Source organism: Callospermophilus lateralis, chromosome 14 (assembly GCF_048772815.1).
Source record: "Callospermophilus lateralis isolate mCalLat2 chromosome 14, mCalLat2.hap1, whole genome shotgun sequence".
NCBI lineage: Eukaryota > Metazoa > Chordata > Mammalia > Rodentia > Sciuridae > Callospermophilus > Callospermophilus lateralis.
This window is the reverse complement of record NC_135318.1, coordinates 25355038-25378320: the sequence shown is the minus strand read 5'-3', so window position 1 is coordinate 25378320 and position 23283 is coordinate 25355038. Positions and strand designations below refer to the sequence as shown.

The window sequence follows — 23283 nt, the reverse complement described above, 5'->3', positions numbered from 1 at the left end:
TCAATCTAGCAAATCTAGCTTCACAATTTATAGTGTCATTTTATGCCCCCAAACCAGATCAATATACATTTCTGTAATATTTAAAAGAAACAATGTTCCAATATTTATTACAGCTTTCAAGGTTCTATTCTAATTCAACTCAAACATGCATGTTAAATTTTAGTTGAATTAGCAAATACCTGACTTATTTTTACATGCACTGTAAGAACACACAGTTACATGAACATGTCAGGGCCTTTTTTTCCCTGGGTGGGCCAGGTAATCCATCAACTCTTTGAATTCTTTTTATGTCCCTGATTGCCATCAGTTCCCACCATTTTCTTCTCACTTTAAGTGCCATGAGAATAGGGAGTTTTGTCTGATTTGTTCTCTTTATTTTCTTAACACTAAAGACAGTGTCAGTCATTTCAGATACTCAGTAAATATTTCTTGAATGAATGGATGCTTGAATTCCTTAAACTAAATGATGCATAAAGTACATCTTATTGTGCTTTCAACTTTAAAAACCCACATATATTACAAAAGAAAAATTTCAAAGATAGAAAAAAAAGGAGAAGACTTGAAAACAATGAATAAATTACCTTCTCAGGAGGTGCAGTTGCCACTAAAATCAAAAAAGAAAAAGAGCATTAGGATAATTCATTCATCATATTTCAATGTTTAAAAAGCAATAAATTCCAGCATCTCTGCAAAAAAACATTAAGAATCAAACTAAATAAAACAAAGAATTATAGTCATCTGCCATTTTAAAGAATTTTACACATGATCAAGAGAGAACTTTCTATGGTATTTCATTCAACTCCAGGAATTGAGAGAGCAAATGAGAAAAAGCCTTTCAAAATCTATCATTCAAAATTAAGGTAAATAAACTGAAAAGTTAAACTAGGCAATACTTTTGGTACATTATTTTATGCGAATCTTAATTTTGTAAAACTTCCCATGTCTTAGAAAACAAACATGTTCATTAATGGGTCAAACACTTATCCTTAATCTCATATATAACATTCGAAATGCTTTCTGGTGTCAATGTTAAAAAAGAAATGTCACTTTTTCAATAAGAGGCATAAGAATGAATGCTACAATCTTGATGTAGTCTATTCTTTAATGAACTCCCAAAGCACTTTGAGGAAGACATGCTAACTAAATTATGGGGGAGAACTCATGTAATAAGAGCTGAATTGGAGATTAGCATCAATATATTGAACAAATTATATACTACACAATCACGAATGTTCTTGTGCCTTTGTACTTTAAAAAACTTGCTTTGCACGAATCTATCTTCAGTAATAGTTCCTAAGCCTCGGGCTCACATGCACTAAGATTTTTCTCTTGTGTCAGGGTCTCCATAATCATCAGCTGATGATTATGTTGGGAAGGTGCATTAATTCCTTAAAACAAAAAGGGTACCCAATATATTCAAATCACTGCTGGGCTATCTTATGACTGGAAAAGTCAACTAACTTTCTATTCTCCCAAACCCAGGGTCAAGAAAGTCTGGAGGCAGAATCATAGCAAACCCCACTGCAAGCACTAGGCCATGCGAAGTGTACAGAGGCAATTTCAGGTGAGGCCCTATTTGCTCTGCCTAATCAAGGAAGAAGTTCATGGAGTGAAGAGAATGGAATTAATAGGCCAGAATGCACCAATGCCCAGAGCCCAGAAAAATCCTCCTCCCAAGAAGGAGGCTACACCAAGTCCCCCACTCTTCACCAACCTGGACAGCATATATCCTCTCAAGATACAGAGTGGGCACCCCAAATTCTATCCTAAGCCTCTGCAGTGAAAAGTCAACAGACCTTTATTTTTAGAGTACATATGTATATTTCATACAGAGCTAAAATTAGTATTCCTTCTCTCTGGAATGAAAAATTTTGTGGTAATCAAAATATTCAAAATCTTCGAAATACAGGTTTATATAAAGACATAGAGTAATTCCTCTTCCTCAGGGTGAGAGACTGTAAAGATCAACTGCTTCTAGACTCTCTCAAATATAAAGCCTTAACAATTTCCTTGGAGAAATACACTCTTGATCATGGGTACCATTACATACTCTTTATGTGACATGTGGCTGTTGTGTTCCTCCCTAGGTCTCAGGTTCTCAGAAGGTGGATGAGAGGACTCTACTAGGTGATCTCCCAGATCTGTCCCTAGACATCTGCTACCCGTTGGCATTTTGCCCCCATTATTCCTGACTGCCCATTACACTCTTTCATGGAAGCTCAGTTGATGCATTAACAATTTTAAGTCTGTGGATTCCACTTTTTAAACAAGGATTTAGTAAATGGCTTTCTAGACACAGAAATGAATCAGGACTGTTCCCTCAAGGATCGAAATCTCTTTCCAGAAAGAATCAAGCAAAAGTAGCACCCAAAGTGTCTGAAATTATCATGGAATATCGTTTATTTTCGTATTTATATGTATTTTATTGTTGTATTAGAATTAGACGTAATAGTGGGGCTTGTTACATTCTTGTTCATGCTCACAACATAACAGCAGAACTTGGTCAATTTTGTAACATGGAATATTATTACCTGCTCTGTACATATTATTCCAGGGCAGTGATTCTTAATCAGGTATAACTTTATATCCCTCACTCAGAGACATCTGCAACGTTTAGACATCTAATTTTTGGTTTTGATAACAATAAGGTGGGGGCATTTCCCTAGCATTTAGAGGTCACATATGCTGCTAAACGTCCTATAATACACAGAGCAGCCTCCCCACTCATCCAAGAATCATCCAAGTTAACATGTCAACAGTGCTGAGGCTGAGAAACCCTGTGCTAGAGGGGTACAAATAGGGAAACCAAAGTACAGAACACAGACACATGACTAGAGTCCACAATCCTGTTCCACTCTCACCTTCCGTTTCCGCCACTCCTGGCCCGTGTTCCCGGGAGAAGGTCAGGGCCTCCACTGGCTCTTCCTTGGCTGGGAGAGGTGGAGGATGAGTACTTTTAGCAACAGGTTGAGTGTTCTTTGGCTTGACAAATACAGGTCCTTTACCTACATGGTGATGGATTGGCCTGCGTCTATGAACGCCAGAAACCGTATAACCCATTCCACCAGGACAGATTTCCTTAAAAGCAGCTAGATTTGGGATGGGAAAATATTCCTTTTAAAAATCTAACAGTGCAAACTTATACAGAGGAAAATATCATGATGAATATCTCTTAATCATCACTAAAATAGGTACATTTAAGACTTTAAAAACAGATGCAAAATGTAAGCAAATTGCTTTAATTTCTGATAAACTTGCATAGTCACAGGAAAAAAAAATCCAACCTTTTCTTTAACATATAACATTTCTTTTCTTCAATATATTCACCTGTTAATTTCTCATCCTATGCAATCAGGACATTTAGAAATAACATATATAGAGCATATATTTTATATTATATAATATATAAATAAAGAAACAACCAACTAGGAGATATTACTCATACTATTTTTGTATGTCATGTTACATTTTAAATATATATAATATATAGGAGACAGTTTATATATAGAAGACATTGCATATGTTACATAATCTCATTTGTGAACATGCATTAAATCCACAAGAATCACACTTTCTTCTTTTCCTCCTGCTTTGATATAATTTTTCATTAGTTATTAACAAAGAGCTTGGTGACATCTCTAAAGTTAGAGAATGAGCAAGAAGAGAAAGAGAGAGAAGAGAAAGAAAAAAAGAAAGAAGAGGGAAAAGCAAAAGAAGAAAAAGAAACTGAGAAAAGAAATAGCATGACTCAGAGGAACATTCCTCATGGTTTATTCCTAGCTGAAGAAAGCACAGGGCACAGCCCACATGGAGGGTGTCCCCTGGTAATGGGGTGATGGTTACGAAGGTCTGAAAGGGAAAGTAATTCTCCCAGGAAGTGAGACTCGCTGAACAGATGGCAGACAGAGGTCAAGGCAGAAAGGCAACGCCCATTCAGCCTGCAGTCTATTTTTCCAGCAAAGGGACCACGGGGCAAAGCCTGGCCAGGACCAGTCACTTTAATTACCCAGAGGACAAGGGGAATATTCTGTGCCCTGGAATCACTATCCTTGCCAGAGAAAAAGTGGTCTGTATTCTTTAAAAAAAAAAAAGAGAAAAAGGAAAAAAAATGAACTCGACAAGTGTGATTTGCTAACCTCCACTGCATAATCCCCAGGAATAGTGAGGGGGAAAGACGAGGGTGGCTGGCGGGTAGTGTGTGGCCTGGGAGGAAAAATCCACCTAATCCCTTTGCTGTTGGTGTTGGAGACAAATTACCAAAATGCAGACACCGAGGAGCTTATGGTCCCTTTTTTTTTTTTTTCTACTTTTAAAATTGAAAGTAAAAGAAGTCATTTCTCACATTCACTGAACAAGACATCTTCTATTGAATGTTCTGGACCTAAAATTAGTTCTCAATAAAAAGGAAACTCTAAAATACTCCTTTAAAGCATGTTAAAATATTGTTTTTCCAAGGATCACATGCTTAACGGTAGAGCCTTGTTCTTATGTTGAACTAGGAATCAGAATTCTTACTTGAAAATAGATGTTTCCAGAAGAAAACATGTTTTTCTATCAAATTTTGAATTATTCACGAACTAAATATTTTATGAAAATCATATAACCAAAAATTAATTAAGTACAAAAAAACTAGTATTATTTTTTAAATCAATTATTATACAATGGGGGGGCTGAGTTATATTCTTCATATAAGGATTACAGAACTCTCAGACTGAACTTAATTGAAATGTGTCTGTTATAATGATTTTTTACTTTTCTTTCTTTTTTTTTTTGAAATCAGGGATTGAACCCAGGAGTGCTTAACCACTAAGCCAAGTCCCCAGCCCTTTTTTTTTTTTTAATTTTTTATTTAGAAACAGGGTCTCACTAAGTTGCTTAAGGACTTGCTAAGTTGCTGACGCTGGCTTTGAATTTGTGATCCTCCTGCCTCAGCCTCTGGAGCCACTGGGATTACAGGTGTGTGCCACCACTCCCAGCTCCATTGTCATTTTTTAATAATGAGTTATGGCACAGGAGGGAACCTATCAGAGGTGTCTAAAATTATCTAGTCTACCAATTAACCATCACATTGTATTATGTTTCACCTTAACTGTTCTTCCTGGTTCTGACCACCAACAAAGTGGGTCATGATACATTCGTAACTAAACTCTGTTATCATTTAAGTTATGGCTTAAAGATATAACATGGCCCTGTGAGATTTAATGCCCCTCCTAGGTGGGAAGCATCCTGTCAACTAAGCAATTCCATGGACTAGTCTCATGTCCACCCTGAGCCAGTGAAACAGAAATTATTTCCTTGATCACATCACGCCCAATGTTTGTGGGTTCTGTTTTTCTCTTCTGTTTCACTCTACTTCATCCCACTTGAGAAGCTGCTGATCTCTTGGTAAGAAGAAGTACTTAGAGAAATTTAACCTTTCAGGACACTGGGAAATAATGTACTGAATTAAAGGATAAAGTTTCAACTTCTTAATAGTTCATAGGGGTTTTGCAAGATCTGCTCTGGAGTTATTAATCTTTATAGTGTAAATTCAATTATGAATTCAGCCATAAATACAATTCCCTCCATTTTCAATTAAAGAAATTAAGTACAGTGTTCAATAAATAATGAACTAAGTCAATCTGCTCAAGTTTTAGATATTGTAAAAATGATGAATGGCCAATGCTTAGGACAGCACTTGACCCTATGAAACTTCCTGGTCTTTATACTTAAATATCAGACTTAAAAGTTCTTGAAGCTGTAGATAAAATGTTAAGACTTTTCTTAATATTCAAAAGAAGTTTAGTGAAACCCAGAAAAATGGTAAGATCTCTTTGCACATATTTTTTCCCCACTGATTCATCCTTGTATGTCTATGGATTCTACAAAAATCATAAAAACATATTGTATTATTTAAGACTAAATTTGAAGTCAGAAGTCAAAAATGACCCAAGGCACCAAAGTCATCCTGCCTACTCATGTGGCTGGGAATGCTCATGAGTCCTCAGTAGGCATGTCTTACCTGTGCCTGGAAGGGGACATTTCTCACAGTGTGGGCCCCAGGCCTTGCCCACACTACAACAGCAGAGCTGCTTGGTGAGGTGAACAGACAGAGGGTGCATACACTGCCTTCCGGAACTGACAAGCCGGTAACAGGGCCCCTTCTCTTCTGAGATCACAGGGGGATCCGCTGAAGCAGAGACAAAGTCTGATGTCATGCATGAAAACCAAATTAACTTTTCAAGCAAAAGAAAAATGGACATTCAAGTATGGATTAGAAACTTCAGAATCAATACTTTAGAATCAATCCATCTAGCTTTATGGTTTCACCCTCCTTGATTAGGAATCTATTTACCAAATGAATTTTAGAGTTAGAGCACCAAATACTGTAACAGTGATGGTCTCTATCCCTGTTTGGACATTTTTCCTTTTAGCAAGCATTAAATCAGTATATATGCATATGTGAAAATAAACAATTTCAACAGAAGCCTTGGTTCACAGTAGACATAAAATATATATCATCCACTCATATTTAAAATAAATAATTTCAAATACAGAAAATAAAACCAGACGTCTCCATTCTCTTGAGTACATTTACACCCAACTTGATCAATGCTCAGTGGCAGAAGTTCACCAACATGAAGAAAAGTTAAAGGTAGATGTTATAGGTGAAGTGGGGGTTGGAGGAAGAGACTTTCCTGAAGCTTCAAAACTCTCATGTGGGATGGGAGTGTATCTCAGTAGTAAAGCACTTATCTAGCCTGCCTGAGGTCCTGGCTTCAACCCTCAGCATTGCAAAACAAAACAAAACCAAAACCTCACACTATGTCTAGGAAGGCCAGCTCTGCCATAGCTCCTAAAATCATGGGAATGTGGAGAAATCTGGGTCTTTTCCTCTCCTACTCACTTTATGGATTCTGTACAAGTAAGTTATAAATAATCAAAAAGTCACAGACCAAAATTAAAAGAAAACTTAAGAGCATAGTTATTAAGATAATAAATCCCTGTAATAATTGAGCAGCACTTACATAGTGTGTATGTGCGTGCGTGCGTGTGTGCGTGTGTGTGTGTGTGTGTGGCTGTAGGTGATATAATCTTCAGAACATGCACATAGTTCTTAGATAGCTCACAAAGGATTTTGCTCCAGAATTTTCTCCCCAAATTGACCATAACTTACACATCATACTTCCAAAGGAGCCACATCAGGTCATCTCACAAGAGCCTATTTTACATATACATTTTAAAACTACCTCTATCTTAATACCTAAATTATTTATTATTATTCTTTTATCATTTCAAATAACTTGCATAGCAATCCCATTTATTTTATTAACCACCTACAGCACTGTCACATTCTAGTCAACACGACACATAAATCCAGGAACGACTACTGCCCAGAAAATGCAAGATGGTGTTTAGAGTCTACGTGTCTGTGACCTCAGATTGGAAGGCTGGTTGTAAAGGATAATTCATTAGGTCTACTACATATATTATGTAAAATATAGTATACATTTCTACTGAGACTTAAGGTTTTATATTAACCTAAAGAGTCAGAGCTGCCAAAAGATTTCTAAAGAAGAAGTGGGAATGGGTCTGGAGCAGAGCAGGACAGAGTAGTAATAGAAAGGGTATGTGTAGGTTCTTATATGAAGGTACACTAAAATAGCACTTGTTTGGATTGTATTTTTTTGCAGGATGTCTTGCTAAAATCAGGATGAAATGATTTAGATACACTAAATGGAAAAACATTTCAGAGATATAAAACCTACTAGAAATACCACATGTGTCAGGAAGACAAATTCTTTGCTCTTGGCTAGAGACAATTCTTCAAAATGGTAATAAACACATATATAACTCTGATTCTAAGTCCAGCACTGAATGCTGGTGGCAGTTCAATTACAAAACAGAGCCAAAAGGTAAAATGCTGTAGCTCTATTATTTGGGTTCCTCACTGGTATATTAAAAGACTCATTCTTCATGTACTCAGGTGCCCAGCATGAAGGAGACCCTAGCTTCAGTCCAAAAAAAAAAAAAAAAAAAAAAAGAAGAAAGAAAGAAAGGAAGGAAGGAAGGAAGGAAGGAGCTAATAGTTAAAGATAGTCCTAATTCCAGGGCTGTATAATAAATTCTCATTATACTTTCAAAGACCTGCTACTTTGATGTACTAAAATGTGAATGATGAATATCACTAGGCAGATACAAATCAATCTGGTATTTATAAGAAGTTGAAAACTAGAAAGGACTTCAGAGATAGCTAGGACATGGAGACCAGCCATCCCTACAAGTCTGCTGTCCCTCCCATCCAAACATCTTCATTTAATTCTTGGATGAAATTCCACATTACACTTTCTTCCCTTTAAATCTTAAAGTTTCTATGAGAATGAGCATGAGTGCATGTGTGGGGAGCAGGTAAAGCTGTTCAGTTGAGTCTGAGAGGTGGCCTTCCCAGGAGTAAGAACCACAGGGAATGCTTTTTGGGAAATGGGTTACTAAAAATAAAGCCTAGGAGAATCAAAATCAAAGACAGTCTAAAGTCATTGTAAGGCTAGACCATGAATTCTTCAATGTCTCATGTAACACTAAATAGCAGCTCTCCTTAAATAAATGATGTAGTATCATCAGTTCAGACCAGTTCCCTCTTCCTGATTAAAGGCCCAGTCTGTGATATCAGATTGCTCCAGTTTCACATCTCGGGTACATAACTTACAGGCTGTGTAACTTTTGGAAAGAAGCCTTAACTCTCTGTGCCTCATTCCTTTCAGTTCTAAAATAGGAAGAATATTAGTACAAATCTCATAAAGATCTTGTAAATTTTATATGTAATAATCACATAAAGTGTTTATCGCAGTGCCCGGCATTATTAAGTGTGTAATAAGACTACTATTGTCAGGATTTTGTTGTTACTATTATTAACTAGGAGCAAACTATCTGCACAGAGATGTCAAACTTCCAGATCAGAGAAGTCAGGGGCCTATGCTGAGCTAGCCACAGAGGAGGGGGAAAGAAAAGAAAGGCAGAAAGATAAATCAGTCATGAAGGTTTAACGGCTTCCTTGGAAACAAAAGGAGGTGAAACAGTGGAAGATGATCGGCTCCCCACCTGAGAGATTGGGAGAAGGTCATCATGGGCAAAAAAACAAAACAACAAAAAAAAACCCACCAAGCTAGGAAGGTAGGCACACTTTAAGGGGAAAGCAAGAAAAGTAGTCGTAATTTACCCATTCACTTTATTTAAAAAATAGCCTGGATCTACGCAGTGTAACACATTAGGAACTAGCCACGCATTGCTACTTGGATGAAATTTAAATTAAATAAAACCAATATTCAATTCCTCAGTTATATTGGCCACACATAGCTAGTGGCCCCTGTACCAGCAGAGAGAGAACACTCCCATGGTCATGGAAAATGCCACTGAACAGTACTATGGGTCAATAAGCTTTTTCTGAAAAGGGACAGATGGTAAATGTTTGGGGCTCTGTGGGCAATATGGTCTCTGTTTCAACTTCTCAACTCTGCCACTGGGGCACAAAAGTAGCCTGAAGCAAAGACACAAAGATGGCCGTGATCGTGATCCACTGAAACTTCATTTACAGACACAGCAAGCAGATTTGGCCCATGAGCTATACTTTGCCAGCCTCTAATCTAGAACCCTAAAATTGGAGGCAAAATTCTGGTTTTAAATCTCAACTGTCATTTATTAGCCGTGTGATTTTGAGAAATTTCTTAAATTCACCTGGCCTCCATCTTTCAATGTGCAAGGGAGGAATAATAATACATCTCATAAAGAGGCTAGGAAAATTAAAAAGAAATCATACACATAAATGTGAATGGTGTTTAGAGGACTCTTCTCTTCATCTTGTGACTTCCAATGCTGCAGCAGAAGTTTCTGAGCACATCTTCTCTCCAACCCTCTTCCTATCCATCAAGTTCAAGTCCATGAGTCGAGAAGACTTTGAAACTGTAAAAGCCCAGGCTTGGATTCTTTTATCTGGGCACTTTTACTGGACACACCCTCAGCAACGCTCACCCTACAACTCTTAAATTCCTGAAGAAAACTGATGGCAGCTCAAAGACAAAAAGCCTTCCTGTTCCACTTGCAAAGGTTATTCTACTTTTCTTGAATTTACTCTGACAAGTCCTAAAATTTTCACCTTTCCCCACAAGATAGGTGGAGGCAGGTTTGAACACTGCTTACATCCTAAGCCACAGACACAGAGATCAGGGGTAGCACATGCCAGCACCCTCCTCCTCTCTTTCTTTTGGCTTGGCCAAGTCCAGGACAGACAGCGGGCAAGGAGAGAGAGTGAAATAGCTGCAGCCTTTGGCTAGAGTCAAGGAATTCTGAGGGTGTTCACCTCAGTGCAGGCAAGAACAGGGAGAGCTTCCCATGGCTCCTCAGCCATTGCCAAGTGCATTTCTTGGAGTTCACAGAGTCGGCCACACCTTTTAAGGCCTGGATATGCCCTAAATTCATGCTGCCTGAACAAATGTTGCTAGTCTCCACCATTTGCTTGTATGCTCTGTCTCTAGCGGTTTTATACCTCTTGAGAGCATATATTCCAAATGTTAAATAACACCTCCATCATGCCTAATCACCTCCTGCTATCATCATGCATGGCAGTGAAGGATACCATCACCTTCCTCCCTGATCCTTCCCAACTGTCTTCAGACTCCCCCAACAATTTCTTCAGAGTTTACCACAAATTAGGCTAGATTTTTCCAAATCACAAACCCTGAAGGAACTCCACATATCCCTGTGATATCACACATCATAAATCTGGAGGAAAGAGGGAGAGACCTCCCTACTCAACTCTGCAAGAGCCCAGGTTTGACCTTCAAATTCTAAACGGGAACATTTAACTAGCAACAAACATCTCTTAGTACTTAGCATTTCAGCTGTTGAAGTTGAACCGTAAAATTGAATTATTTACTTTTCAAATAAGAATAGATGATTGTTTAATAAGTTCAGAATTATTGGGGCAATGACAGGGAAAATAAATACTAAGAAAATGTGCAAGTGTTTCAAAATTCTCATTGGCAGGTTCCTACAATCTCATTAAAATCTGGATGGCTGCCCTTAATGCTAGACATCAGATCTAGTCAAAGTTTCATAAAACACTCAGTGACCAGTTCTCCAAGTTTATCTAATCTGCAATCTGTAATGTAAGAATTTTAACCAGATAAGTCAAATCATGTAAGGGAGGTAGGGAGACATTTACAACAAATTTTATATTCAAAACTCTTTACAGTCTCTTACACCTAAATTAGAAAATTATTTAGAATACTTATTTAAGAAATTTAAATCAGCTGGAAATTATCCCTAAATTATCTGGATATTGTTAACACTGTAATTTTTGACCTGAGGTTTCCAAGTCCCTACATCAGTTTTCAAATACACCATGTACACAAACTTAATTTTACAGCTAATCTGGCCACCTCCTAAGAAAAGCCCTAAAATTAGATGTCTGCCTGCTTCAGGATCAGAACTGTCTACAAAAGAACACAGAAAAAAGGACTTACGTGCAAAAGTTCCTAATCTGCATTTGACAGTTTTTAAAGGAAAACAGTAATGATTAGTAACAATGCTTCCAAAGACTCCAAACCCATCTTAAAAAAATAAATGAGACTGTTATTTTTATTTCCCTACATTTATCTTTATTTCAACTGCATTGCAGAATTAGAGAGAGAAACTCAGCTAAAAACGAGTAACAGTCTCTTCATGAAGAATGTCTGCCAGTTTAAAACTAGGAGCAAGAACAATGCAGCTCAGCATATAACAAAACCACATTTTAAAAAATTTTTAAATTAATCTATAGTAGGTCAGAAAGAAAATACAGAATTTCTCTTAAAGCCATCCTAACAGTTTTAGATCGTTAAACTTTAACTGTGCTTAGCTTTAAAAAAAATCTGCAGCTTTTACCTACTTCCGTAATAATGGCCATGGATATATTGAAAATAAGGTAATCTTTAAGAATTCTGCATTTGAGAACTTTTTACCTAAAATGTATCCACTGCTAATGGGCACATGATATGTAGTAATTGTAGTGTATTTTCAGAACCAATATTAGAACATGTGGTTTGGTGGAGGGTTTTTACCCTTCCCGTGCACAAAAGAAAATCTCAGAAACATTTGTAAAATAAAACAGCATAACTTCGGAGGCATTTGGTGGTTTGGGAGGACAATAGGGTAGAATATTTGAAATTAGAACTGAAATAGAAAATCTGAAATGCAGGGCCTTGGTAACTATTTTCCATACTTATCCAACTGAGAAAGCACAGTGAAACCTCATAAAATCAGACTCCAGTGACTCAGAATTTGGAATAATTAAAGGCAGAAGCTGAGACAAAGTCTAATTCAGCCTGAAGAATGCTTAAATATTTATGAGGGGAAAAACCTGTTTTCATCTCTCAGGTACCAGAAATGGTTGATATGATCATTTTAACTAACTCTTTTCACCGAAGTCTATTTCCTCAGTGTGTTCATTCTCTTGAGTTTTAGCTATTGTATTTTCCTAAATGCATTTTGGAGAAGATTCTATAATACAGATGCATATTTACCATATCAAGCTGGTGCCTTCCCTCTGGTCATTTTAATTTATGAGGTTTTCCTGCATATTTACAATATTCACTTGACAACTGAGTATTTCCCTTCTTTTGGATAAACCCCAAGAGCAACTGATCCAAAATAGGAACAAAAAAGTGATCAATACTTACGAACACAACTTGAAAAGGTAGGGTCTGGCCCATATCCCATTTTGCAGGTACATCGGTAGCTGCCCATGGTATTCAAACACTCACCATTAGGGCATACACCTTGTAGCTGGCATTCATTAATATCTGCAGGAAAACAAAAGTCATTTAGATGAAGCCATTAGAGCCCTGTTGAGCAGATTCTAGCTACAGATTGCATTCACTTTCTTTTTCACTATAATCTCTTACTTAAAGTAAGAAAAGGATGGGAGTGGTGTTTAGCAGGTGCTAATGACCTAAAATCAAGTTACTGAAGAATTATTTAATTTACATAACAAACATTTCTTACATACCTACCATATCCCAGGTTCTGTTTTAGGTGCTAAAAATTTGCTAGTGAATAAAACTGCACAACAACAACAATGAGAAAAAAAAATCTAGGCTTTGCAGAACATATATATTGGTTTTAGTGTATGTCAGCTATTTATGAGCATACAGGTAAGGCAGAAATTTTTATCCTAGAGGTACTGACAGTCTAACTATGCATACAAATATATGAAACACTAAAAAACTAAAAAGTTATTATAAGGACAGTCATAACTTGAAGACATTCAATTATGAAATTGTCTAAATAGAGTCACTAAAGGAAGAGTCACTAAAGGAAGTTGGAGGTGGAGGAAGAAGTGAGACTTCACCAGGGTTGAAAGTCTTGCAGGAGGGGGCAGGTTGGATGGATGGAGAGAAAGGGAAGGAATAATGGTGTGAGTGTACACTTGAAGCATAAGCAGAGACTGGCCAGGGGAAGGGGCTCAGGAAATGGTGAGTCAAAACTTTGGCTGGAAAAGAAATTTCAGGAAGGTAAATAGTTAGAGACAGAGCTGGTAAAAGCCAGACTAAGTTTAGATTCAATTTTATTGAGAACAAGGAGCTAAACTAAAGGATTCTGAGCAGAAGGATGTAATCAAGAGCAGACTCTAGGAAAAATTCACCTGGCCGGCATATGGCTTGGTGAAAAGATATTGCAAGTCTGATCACTAGAAGAATAAAGCAGGTAGGAGGCTGGTGACAAGCCAGGTTGGTGACAGTGAAAGTAATCAGGGAGATAAGGAGTGACTAATTTGTTCTTTTTTTCTTCTGTATTAAGAACTGACAATGTGTGGTGCTTGACTGGGCATCACAACACTGGAAAGTAGGAGAAAGGAGTCAGAGATATCTGGGAAGCTTCTTATCTGAGAAAAGAGCAGGGAAACACTGCTGGTGTGGTGGAAGGAGTTCTGAGACACAAAGAATGCTAGAAGATGAAGAATTCAGTTTTAGAGTTGAGGTCACATTGGGATACCCAAATAGAAATATTCAGCAACAATGGTGGAATATTCTGGAAAAAAATAAAAGAGGAAAACATGGACTTGAGATCATCAGCACATGTCAATCCAGAAAAAAATTAAAATGATGTGAGAGGAAAACCAAAAATTGGTAATTTTTAAAAGATTTTTAAGTCACTTGCAAAGGTAATTAATTAAAAATCAAAAAGGAATGTGATAAATTTTAGAAGAAAAATTGGTTGCTATTTATATTCTATCCAGTGTGACCCTTTAGGCTTAATAGACTTTGGCTGTTAGCCTTTCCATTTCAGATAATATTTATATTCTCCCATCATTGACTCTTTTACAAACATTTATTAAGCATATTAATTTGCGAAATTAAAATTGGACACATCAATAGCAAAATAATACTAGCAGAATCATCACATAAAATGCAAACACAGTCCTCAATAAATAAGGCGGGGGCACTAGGGAAGAATAGTGTTACCTTAGATTAGGTAGAGGTAAGTGATGGGAGAGGAGGAGAGGGGACGTGGGGATAGGAAAGACAGTAGAATTAAACAGACGTTATTATTGTATGTATATATGTGACTACATGACCAATATGATTCTGCAACCTGTACACTCAGAAAAATGAGAAATTATGTCCCATCTATGTATGATATATCAAAGTTCATAAAAGCAGTCTACTGTCATGTAAGTTAAGACAAATTAAAAAATTTTCAAATCATTATTCAAGCAATTTAAACATACTTCACATTCTAAGAAATCATAGCTATCTATATGCATAGGTTTTATCGAAACCAGGCAGTTTTTAAGTTAATTTCAGTGACAAATATAACATCTGTCATGATAGGCAAACGATTAGTTAATGCATATTTGTTGCTCCAACTTGAACACAGCTGGAAATGGGGACAGCTAGATCACACCTGGCCCAGCACCTGATTGTGTTCTTTATCAGGCTGCATGTTGTGCTGGAAGGCACATTTACAAGCAACATGTAATTGAAAACATTCCCCCATAACTCATTCTTCTTAGGAAAACCACCATGAAGGAGCAGGAAGAGTGCCAAGTCCAGCTGGAGCTTACGAGGTCCAAGTGAAGCCCCTATCATATGTCCCAAGCAAAACCTCAAGCTCGGGTAACCAGCCAGTTGTGGTCAAAAAGACTGAACCAAATTTCTCCTCTCCTACTTCCCCTCAAGTTCCCACTAGGGTATAATTATCAGCTTTCTTCTCCTAAATGGCCTGTACCCCTCATTCACTGGTTGTGCCACTGCACATTCCATGATCACATTCTTGGGACGCAGAATTTTTCATTGTTAGGAGGTTCCTTTTCTTCCAGCTTGCTTATTGCTTCCCCCACCACCACCACCCCCAGATCGAACCCAGGACCTTGTGAATACTAGGGCACTCTACCACTGAGCTAAGTACCCATCTCCCCCACCCCTTTTTTTTGGTTGTTGTATTTCATTTTATTTTGGGTCTCACTAAGTGGCTGAGGCTGGCCTCGGATCTGCAATCCTGGGTAGCTGGGGTTGCTGAGGTGCACTACCACAGCCAGCACAGGAACTTTGTGTGGCAGCACTATCCCAGCCCCACTGCTGGCTGCCTGTTAAGGTGAAGGGTGTCCCCCGTTCAGAAATGCCCAATTCATAACCACTGCTTTGTGCCCTCTTCCAATTCCTCTCCTCAGAGTCCTCTCAACATTGCTCACAGTCCTAACCATGATGTCCCCAGAAAGGGAAACAAGAATTAAGACAAAAAAAGAAAAAGAGAAAGGAAAACAGTAAGGACTATGCAAGTCTGTGGGTCTGAACAGGAAGAAACCAAAAAGTTCACCAGGAGGGAGAATCATGTAAGATTCCTCTATTCACACTCTCATCAGAGTGAGACTTTTGCAGTACCGATAGCACTGACACCACCCCGATTGGTCCTAGGAACCTAGGAGGATGGATTTTCCTACTCATACAGGCTCACAATTTCTAGAAAGAGCTGTTTCCTTCAGTTGTCTGATTTTTTTTAAATCATATTTTCTGAAATGCCATCAGAGATTCATTAAATCAGAAAAATGAGAAATTATACCCCATTTGATTCAAATGTATTAATTGTCAAGATCATTGTACTGTCATGTGTAGCTAATAAAAAAAAATTTCCAAGTATCCTCTATTTGTTTTGTATACATCAATGTGTGTTAATCTTAAGTATACAGCTAGATAACCTTTTACATATACATATTTAAGTGTGCATATATGTGCACATACTGTCTGATTACCAAGATCATGATGTATAATTTCTTCAAGCCCCTTCCTGGTCAATATATCTGTGCCCACAGCTAACTATAATCCTGGCTTTTATCATTCATTAGTCTTGCCTGTCCTGAACTTCATATAAAGAAAATTGTATATATTCTTTTATCTGACTTCTTTTACTCACTATTATGGTTATAAAATTCATCAATGTTGTTGCATGAAGTAAATTCATATTATATTTCATTGTATAAAGATCCCAAAATTAATTTATCCATTCTATTGATGGATATTTGAGTTATTTCGCATTAGAGGCTATTATTAATAATGATCTGTGGACATTCTTACATGTATGTATTTAAAAGATCTTGTTACCTATCTCATATATATATATTTGGTATATACTAGGAGTAGAATTTCCAGATCACTAGAAAAGGTCTTTATTTACTTTAATAAATTATCAAATAGTTGTCCACAGCAGTTAAGCCAATTTCCATTCCCAGTAGCAGTTGTTAATATATCCTTGTTAACCTAGTACTTGTCTTTTTACTAAATTTAGTCATTCTGGCAGAGCTTAATGTTATCTCATTGTATTTTTAATTTGCACTTCTCTGATGAGTCATGACAATGAACATTTTTCATATATTTATTAACTATTTCAATATAAAAACTTCCTCTTCTAAAATTTAAATGTATATAGGAATGTTATAGGTTAATAAGATTGTTCTCTTCTCAACATTCAGGGAGAACTCATGGGTGATTTTCTAAGTAGGTACAATATTTTTACCTAGGGGACATCTGGGGCTGCCATTAGGTACTAGGAAATACACTGAATGGACACTAGGGATATTAAAAATTCTGAAAGTGAGATAAATGATTTAATTTTTTTTTCCTAGAGCCTGCTCTTGATTACATCCTTCTGCTCAGAATTCTGAAAGCCCCCTTGACAAGGAATTTCCTACCCGAAATGTCAGTAAAGTCCTCCTTGAAAAACACACAGATGTGATGAGGAAGAGAAAAAAAATGAATTTCTAAAAGCAAAAGAGACCATTTTGAAATGAGGTTGTCTGGGGAACAAGGCAAGACAGAGATGGGAGCTGGCTACATAAAGAATTGAAGGGTCTGGTTCACTTGACTTTGCCATATCTTCTACTTTTGGACACTTCCCTGCTGTTCTGAGACTGTGTCTTGGCCTCACGAGAAATGGGTGGCTCACCTAGAAGCAAAACAGAACCCAGGCCCACCAAGTTGCTGGCTTCATATCTTGGTGGTTTCTGACCAGAGAGACAGTTTTAGTGTTACCCTGTCAGACCAGGACCCCAACAGGGTTCATGAGACCTAAGATGGCCCTGAAGACCTGTCCCTGGATCCTGAACACCCAGCATAGCTGCTTTAAGTAAAGCAGTCTCCTTCCTCCTGCTTGAAGACCAGCTCTGTAAGATGGCAAGGGTTAAGGAGTGGAAAATCACTGATCTGAGTTATTTCTGTTGACAAATCATGTTCCAAGTTTTAACAACTCACAAATTAAACTCTGAAAAGAATTCTACTCATAGATTGTTAACAGCACGCAAAGGTAAATTTTTACATCTAAAAATTACATAGGGATTCTCTGATTTTTTGCCACTTAATTCTGCCATACCCTGCTTTGTTCCTGAGAGGTTTGTGGGTGGCTTGATAGTCTATATTTTAAATATTAAAAGAAAATTAAAAAATAAAAAGCTTACCCCTCACAATTTTTAATTTAGAACCTCGGAAATAAAAAACATGAGCAGTTGTTGAAAAGAGTTTCTGAGGTGATCAAGCTCTCTAAGACCTTTCTAGACAAATGGAACAAAAGGAAGATTAAAAAATACATTAAGAAAAAAAAAACATGGGACCAAACTAAACTTGTTATATCTGGATATGAGAAGTTCAAGGAACATTTCAAGAGAAGGCCATATCGGGCCAAGTTCTGTGGTATGAAACGTGATTGGCAAACTGAGTTATAATTTTTACTGAGACTTCATTCCTAAGTCTATTTTCTTTCGGAAAAGTTTCTCCCAGAACCATGTGTGCACATGTGCACACACCCACATCTGCAGAAAGAAAAAGAAAAGGCAAAAGAAAAACTCCTATCTTTATGACAATATTTTTAATTTTACAAATAATTTATAGTTGCCAAGTAGAATTTCAGAAGTCTCACATTTTACAGGATCAACCAACATTCCTTAATGTATCCTGATGATGTAAAAAGTATTTTAGTACTTGGTTTAAAAAAAATGGATAAATGAATGAATTTATTTATTGTTCTCCCTCTGTAGACCACTGAATTTTTCTGGAAAACTGGAATTCCATCCTTGACAGGAATGGTGTTGCCACTGTAAGTAACTCCACTCACTGGGTTAAAGAACAAAGGCCAAACTGCAGGAGCTATACTGTCCTAGAGCCAGTCACCTGCTCTCTTTCTCCATCCTAGCTGCTGGGTAAGGGCGATCTAGAAGTTTACAGAAGCATAAACACAGAGAGAGGCTCAAATGGCTCCCATGATCCTCTAAAGTAGACAAAGCTGGTAGAGTTACAGTGACATGCAGATTCACACCCTTCTCCACCTTCTGAATACATATAAGGTGTCTCAGCCTATAGGCGCTATGACACGCCTCAGACCAATATTAAGTTCAAGAATACAAAACTGCTCTTCTTCTAAGTCTAAAATAGTTGAATATTATATTTAGGCCATGTTTTATGGTTCAACCTTACACAAAAGAAATAAGATAGCTGATCTTCTATTAACTAGAGAGCATAAAAAATACAGAATAGTCAAGAAATATGCATAACAAGGAGTCTCTTTAAACAACCTAAAACAACCTAAATAACCTAAAATAAAGCCCATGGTTTCAGTCCCGAGAAATGATCTGATAAGGTAGTACAGTGAAGCACAGGTCTTCCTCTCTTTTATATTGGTAAAGCACACCTGATCTCCCTGGAACTGTTAGGGATAACAGTTCTGGAGGTGAGCAACACAACAATAGCTATTACCGTTTTATAAAGATAATTTTGTCCAATATCCTATTTTTCAAAAGGATTAAGGGATGGGGAACCTAATAGAAGCAATATCCCATCAAGAACTAACTTCTGTTATCCAGAGCAATTCACTTAATTTCTCCTGACCTCGGTTTCCTCTCCTGTAAGTCAAAAGGGCTAAAGCAAATAATCCCCGTGGTTACCTGTGGCTTAAATATTCTTTGACTTCAAAACAATCTGCAAGTTGCCAGGGTCAAAATTGCCAAGGAATAAATAAAGTATGACATTTAATGCATGAAATGTTACAAATAGCATAAGTACTCTTATGGGAAATAAATAGACTTTCATGCATCTATTCTTCTACAGGAAAGTATGTATGTTTAACAAAGTCATAATTTTCAGCTTTTTCAGTGACGCAAGTTTATACAGGAAATGAGGCATGTCTAGTAACTAACAGGAATTAGGTACAAGGTGAGAACAGTATGTGAAGATCTTTATGCTGTGTAAAGCTATGAGGCTTTCTGGAGGTTCAGCTGTGTATGTTCAGCTTTTGCTGATGGATAGAAATTCCATTATGGAATTCCATTAGCAGTATGACTTCCACTTGAAAGCAGGAAAAAAAATACCTCTTGAGATAAATACTTTCCCCAGCCAGATGGACTATTTGGCTATTTCAGAAAGATCACTTAATAGAGAAGGAAACCACTATCCAAGAAGACTTAGGTATTTCTCAAACTTTCAAAGAAGCAGGTTTACATGGGGTACATGTCTCCCTGAAGGAACATGAAGACATTCCACAGGGATGCACAAGATTCCAATACTTTTAAGCGAAGCAGTTTCTAGATTGTAAGTCTTCAAATGTTTCCTTTTGAAATGATTTTTTAAAAAGTGATTTCTTAAGAATACATCTGCCACTCTTCCGTATCTATCTTCCCCTTTCCTAAGCACCCTCTTCTTTCCCAAGTCAAGGCAATCTCTTATCCATCCAGAACCTTTCTAGACTATCCAGATACAGTGTCCTGCAGGGTAAAATTCTCATAGGCACCTAACAAATAAATAATTTTGAAATACATCCTCCTTGAGGATTACTTACTTCACAGAAAGGCCCAGCTTTGCCTTGTATGTATAATATAAACATGACAGAAATGAATCTATCATACTCATTCAATTTATTTAAAAAAATGCAAATAAATATGTGTGAGTTTTTCCAAAATTATTTTAGGAGATAAATGATTTTAAAAAAAAAAGGCTTTGAACACCAATGTTCTAGAGCAATTTTACCCAAGTGATTTTTAATAAAACACAAGCTTTGTGAGGCCTCTGCTTACAGGAGGGGCCCTGTGGCCAAATATGTTTGGGGAAACTGCATATTCTGTATACATAGCACAACAAAGACTCAAGAACTCCTTTGGCAGGAACTCCTGGTTTTCTTTGTTTAACTTGGTGTTTTCTACAGATTTGGCTGTGGAACCTTTCTTCACACACAATCTATTAACATCCTTCTGAATTGGTGGTCTGTGGGGTATGTTTTGTGAAATGTTGCTTTCTGAGGCTGGCCCCAAAAATTATTGTATGGGTTACAAAGATGTGGTTAAATTGGCCCCATTTAGGCCTGCCTGCTTGCCCAAGGCTCCCCTCCGGACTGTCTCACCACTATAAACGACAGCCCACCACAGGATGAATTCAATCACAAGACTCACTGAAAGGAGACAAACCACTGTGGGAGCATCTCCCTTTCCTTCCAATCTGTCTGACTTCAGGGTAACATGATAAAAGAATTGTCAGAGCCCAGAGAACAGCTTGTATTTATTTCTTGATACATATGTGCCTCACATGAACTCGGCCGCTAATAACACACACACTCTGTTGGTCTTGGACTTCTGACTACAGTCTACAGACACTACGATAATTTCTCCTTGAAACATTCACCGAACTATGAATCCATCAGGGGCCCTCCTCATCACTTATAGACAGCAGGCATCTGCCCGTTGATGTTATAGCCTCAGAGATTAAGGTCAAAGAGCTTTGGGAAAATACAATGTGCTAATGACTTACTTCACCACTGTCTTTCCTGAGGAAATGTGAATAAAATAAGCAGACATTTCCGTTTTGAATTCAATCCCAGTGATATGAGCATAGTAAGAGGACAAACCAGAAATCTGATTCTAAAATGCATAGGAATGGGTTCCAAACTGGCTTACAAATTCAGATCAAAACAGCTGAAATATTTACTGAAAATACTGAGATGACTTAAACTAGAAACTGCATGGGTAGTTCTAAGAGGATGCTTAGAATAGTAAGATAGCAACCTCAAATCAGTAAAATACCTACCAGTTCTCCCTGAGCCATTGACTATTGGAAAATATGATTTAGAATCATATAAAGAAAGTCAAGGATTCAAAGTTTCCTCTGGTATGCAGACACTAGAGCAAAGTCAAGGGCAAAGAAGGTGGTTGAATCTCACAAACACAGAGAAAAGATCAGTGGAGCAGGAGACTGAGGGGGAGGAAGGAGGGAGGAGAAAAGAAAGGAATGTGAAATGGATTTGACAAAATTACACTATGTGCATGTATAAATATACCACAGTAAATTCCACCTTTATGTATATTGATAAAGCACCAATTTTTAAAAAAATGAATAAATAGAAGGAAGACCACTAGGGCAGAGGAAGAGGAATAGGGAGAGAGAGGAGAGGAGGAAAAGAAGAAGCTTTAAGCACTGGGGACTGAAATGGAGCAAATTAAATTCCATTCATGTATGAGTACCTCAGAAGGAACCACACTATTATGTATAACTATAATGCATTAATAAAAAGTTAAAAATTTTTGAAGACTCATTAAGTACTCCACACTTTCTCATATTAAATCACTCAATGTAGCAGGACATTATGATAAACCTCTGGTAAGTGGAACAAAAAGAACATTATGTTTTTAAAGTATGGAACATCGAGTCTAGGTGACGCTAGTCTTAGTTCATAGGTTCTTTACAATTACATCCCGAATCCTATACAATAGATTCTTTACTATTGCATCCCAAAATACATAGCAAGAACAATAGAAACTAAGTTTCATCTTTGTACCTACCTTACTCTCATATGTATTTCCCATTTTTTTCTAGAAATAGATATTCAGAAGAATTCTCTTAGGATAATGGAGCTGAAGGGAAATTTAGAGACAATGCTATAAATGAGCATCAATGCTTCATAAATAAAGAGATTGAGGGAAAGCACAGTGAAGGAATGGGAAAAAGCATTACAGGGATTTTTTTGAATAAAACCCTTAATGGATATTATCACGTTGCTTGCCAGAATTCCAAACATTAACATTGCATTGGTCACATAGATTTGAGTGAGAGTCCACACAAAAAAAGAACATGCACTGAACTTGAAAATTCATAAAAAGAAACACCTGACCTGTGGTTGGGAAAGTCAGGGCATTGGATACTTTTGGAAAAGGAGGAGAAATTAAAGGTTGGGAAGGGACAAAGGGGAAGAATTCAGGAGTACAGGTTATACTCTATTTCTTGATCTGGGAGAAAACTACCCCATTATGTTCACTTTGTGATAACTCACTGAACTCCATACCCCTGTAATTCTACTCCTATAATTTGTTCATTTTTCTATACACAGGTTATACTTTCATAAAGTTTATCTTAAAATATAATTATTTCATTCTCAGTATAATCACCAGAATTGTTTTTTCACCAATACATTTAAATGTAGGAACAATATGGCTCTTAGATTTAAATGTAAAGTAACCTCACAGTCATACAAATAAGGATTTCAATCTTTTTTTTTCTCAAGCAAAATCCACATATACTTGCTAAGTCACTATAAACCATCCGAGTGTAGTAAATGGATCTTTTAAATAACTATCCATCCCTATATCCAGGCTCTTGGCCATGACTTTGTACCTCCCATGTAAAGGTGGAGTCTATTTCCCTACCCTCTGACACTCTAGGATAGCTTTGTGATTTTCTTTTGTCAGAGCAGAAGCAGCTCTGTCAATTCCAAATCTAGACCTGAAAAATACTGTGTGCTTCCACT

At 37.2% G+C, this 23283-nt stretch overlaps 1 protein-coding gene across 6 annotated transcripts in view; it reads right to left on the bottom strand.

Moving 5' to 3' along the window:
- The window catches only part of Ltbp1 (latent transforming growth factor beta binding protein 1), a 388495-nt gene that overhangs the window by 117354 nt on the left and 247858 nt on the right, over positions 1-23283 (bottom strand). For 4 of the 6 annotated variants that reach the window (XM_076833843.2, XM_076833845.2, XM_077105219.1 and 1 more), the window contains 4 exons: positions 12693-12815; positions 6002-6169; positions 2862-3089; positions 582-604 (listed from right to left, as the gene is read on the bottom strand). In XM_076833843.2, the coding sequence (XP_076689958.1) occupies positions 582-604; positions 2862-3089; positions 6002-6169; positions 12693-12815 (542 nt within the window). The remainder of the gene's footprint in view (positions 1-581; positions 605-2861; positions 3090-6001; positions 6170-12692; positions 12816-23283) is intronic. The other 2 variants (XM_076833846.2, XM_076833849.2) reach the window with 1 other exon arrangement.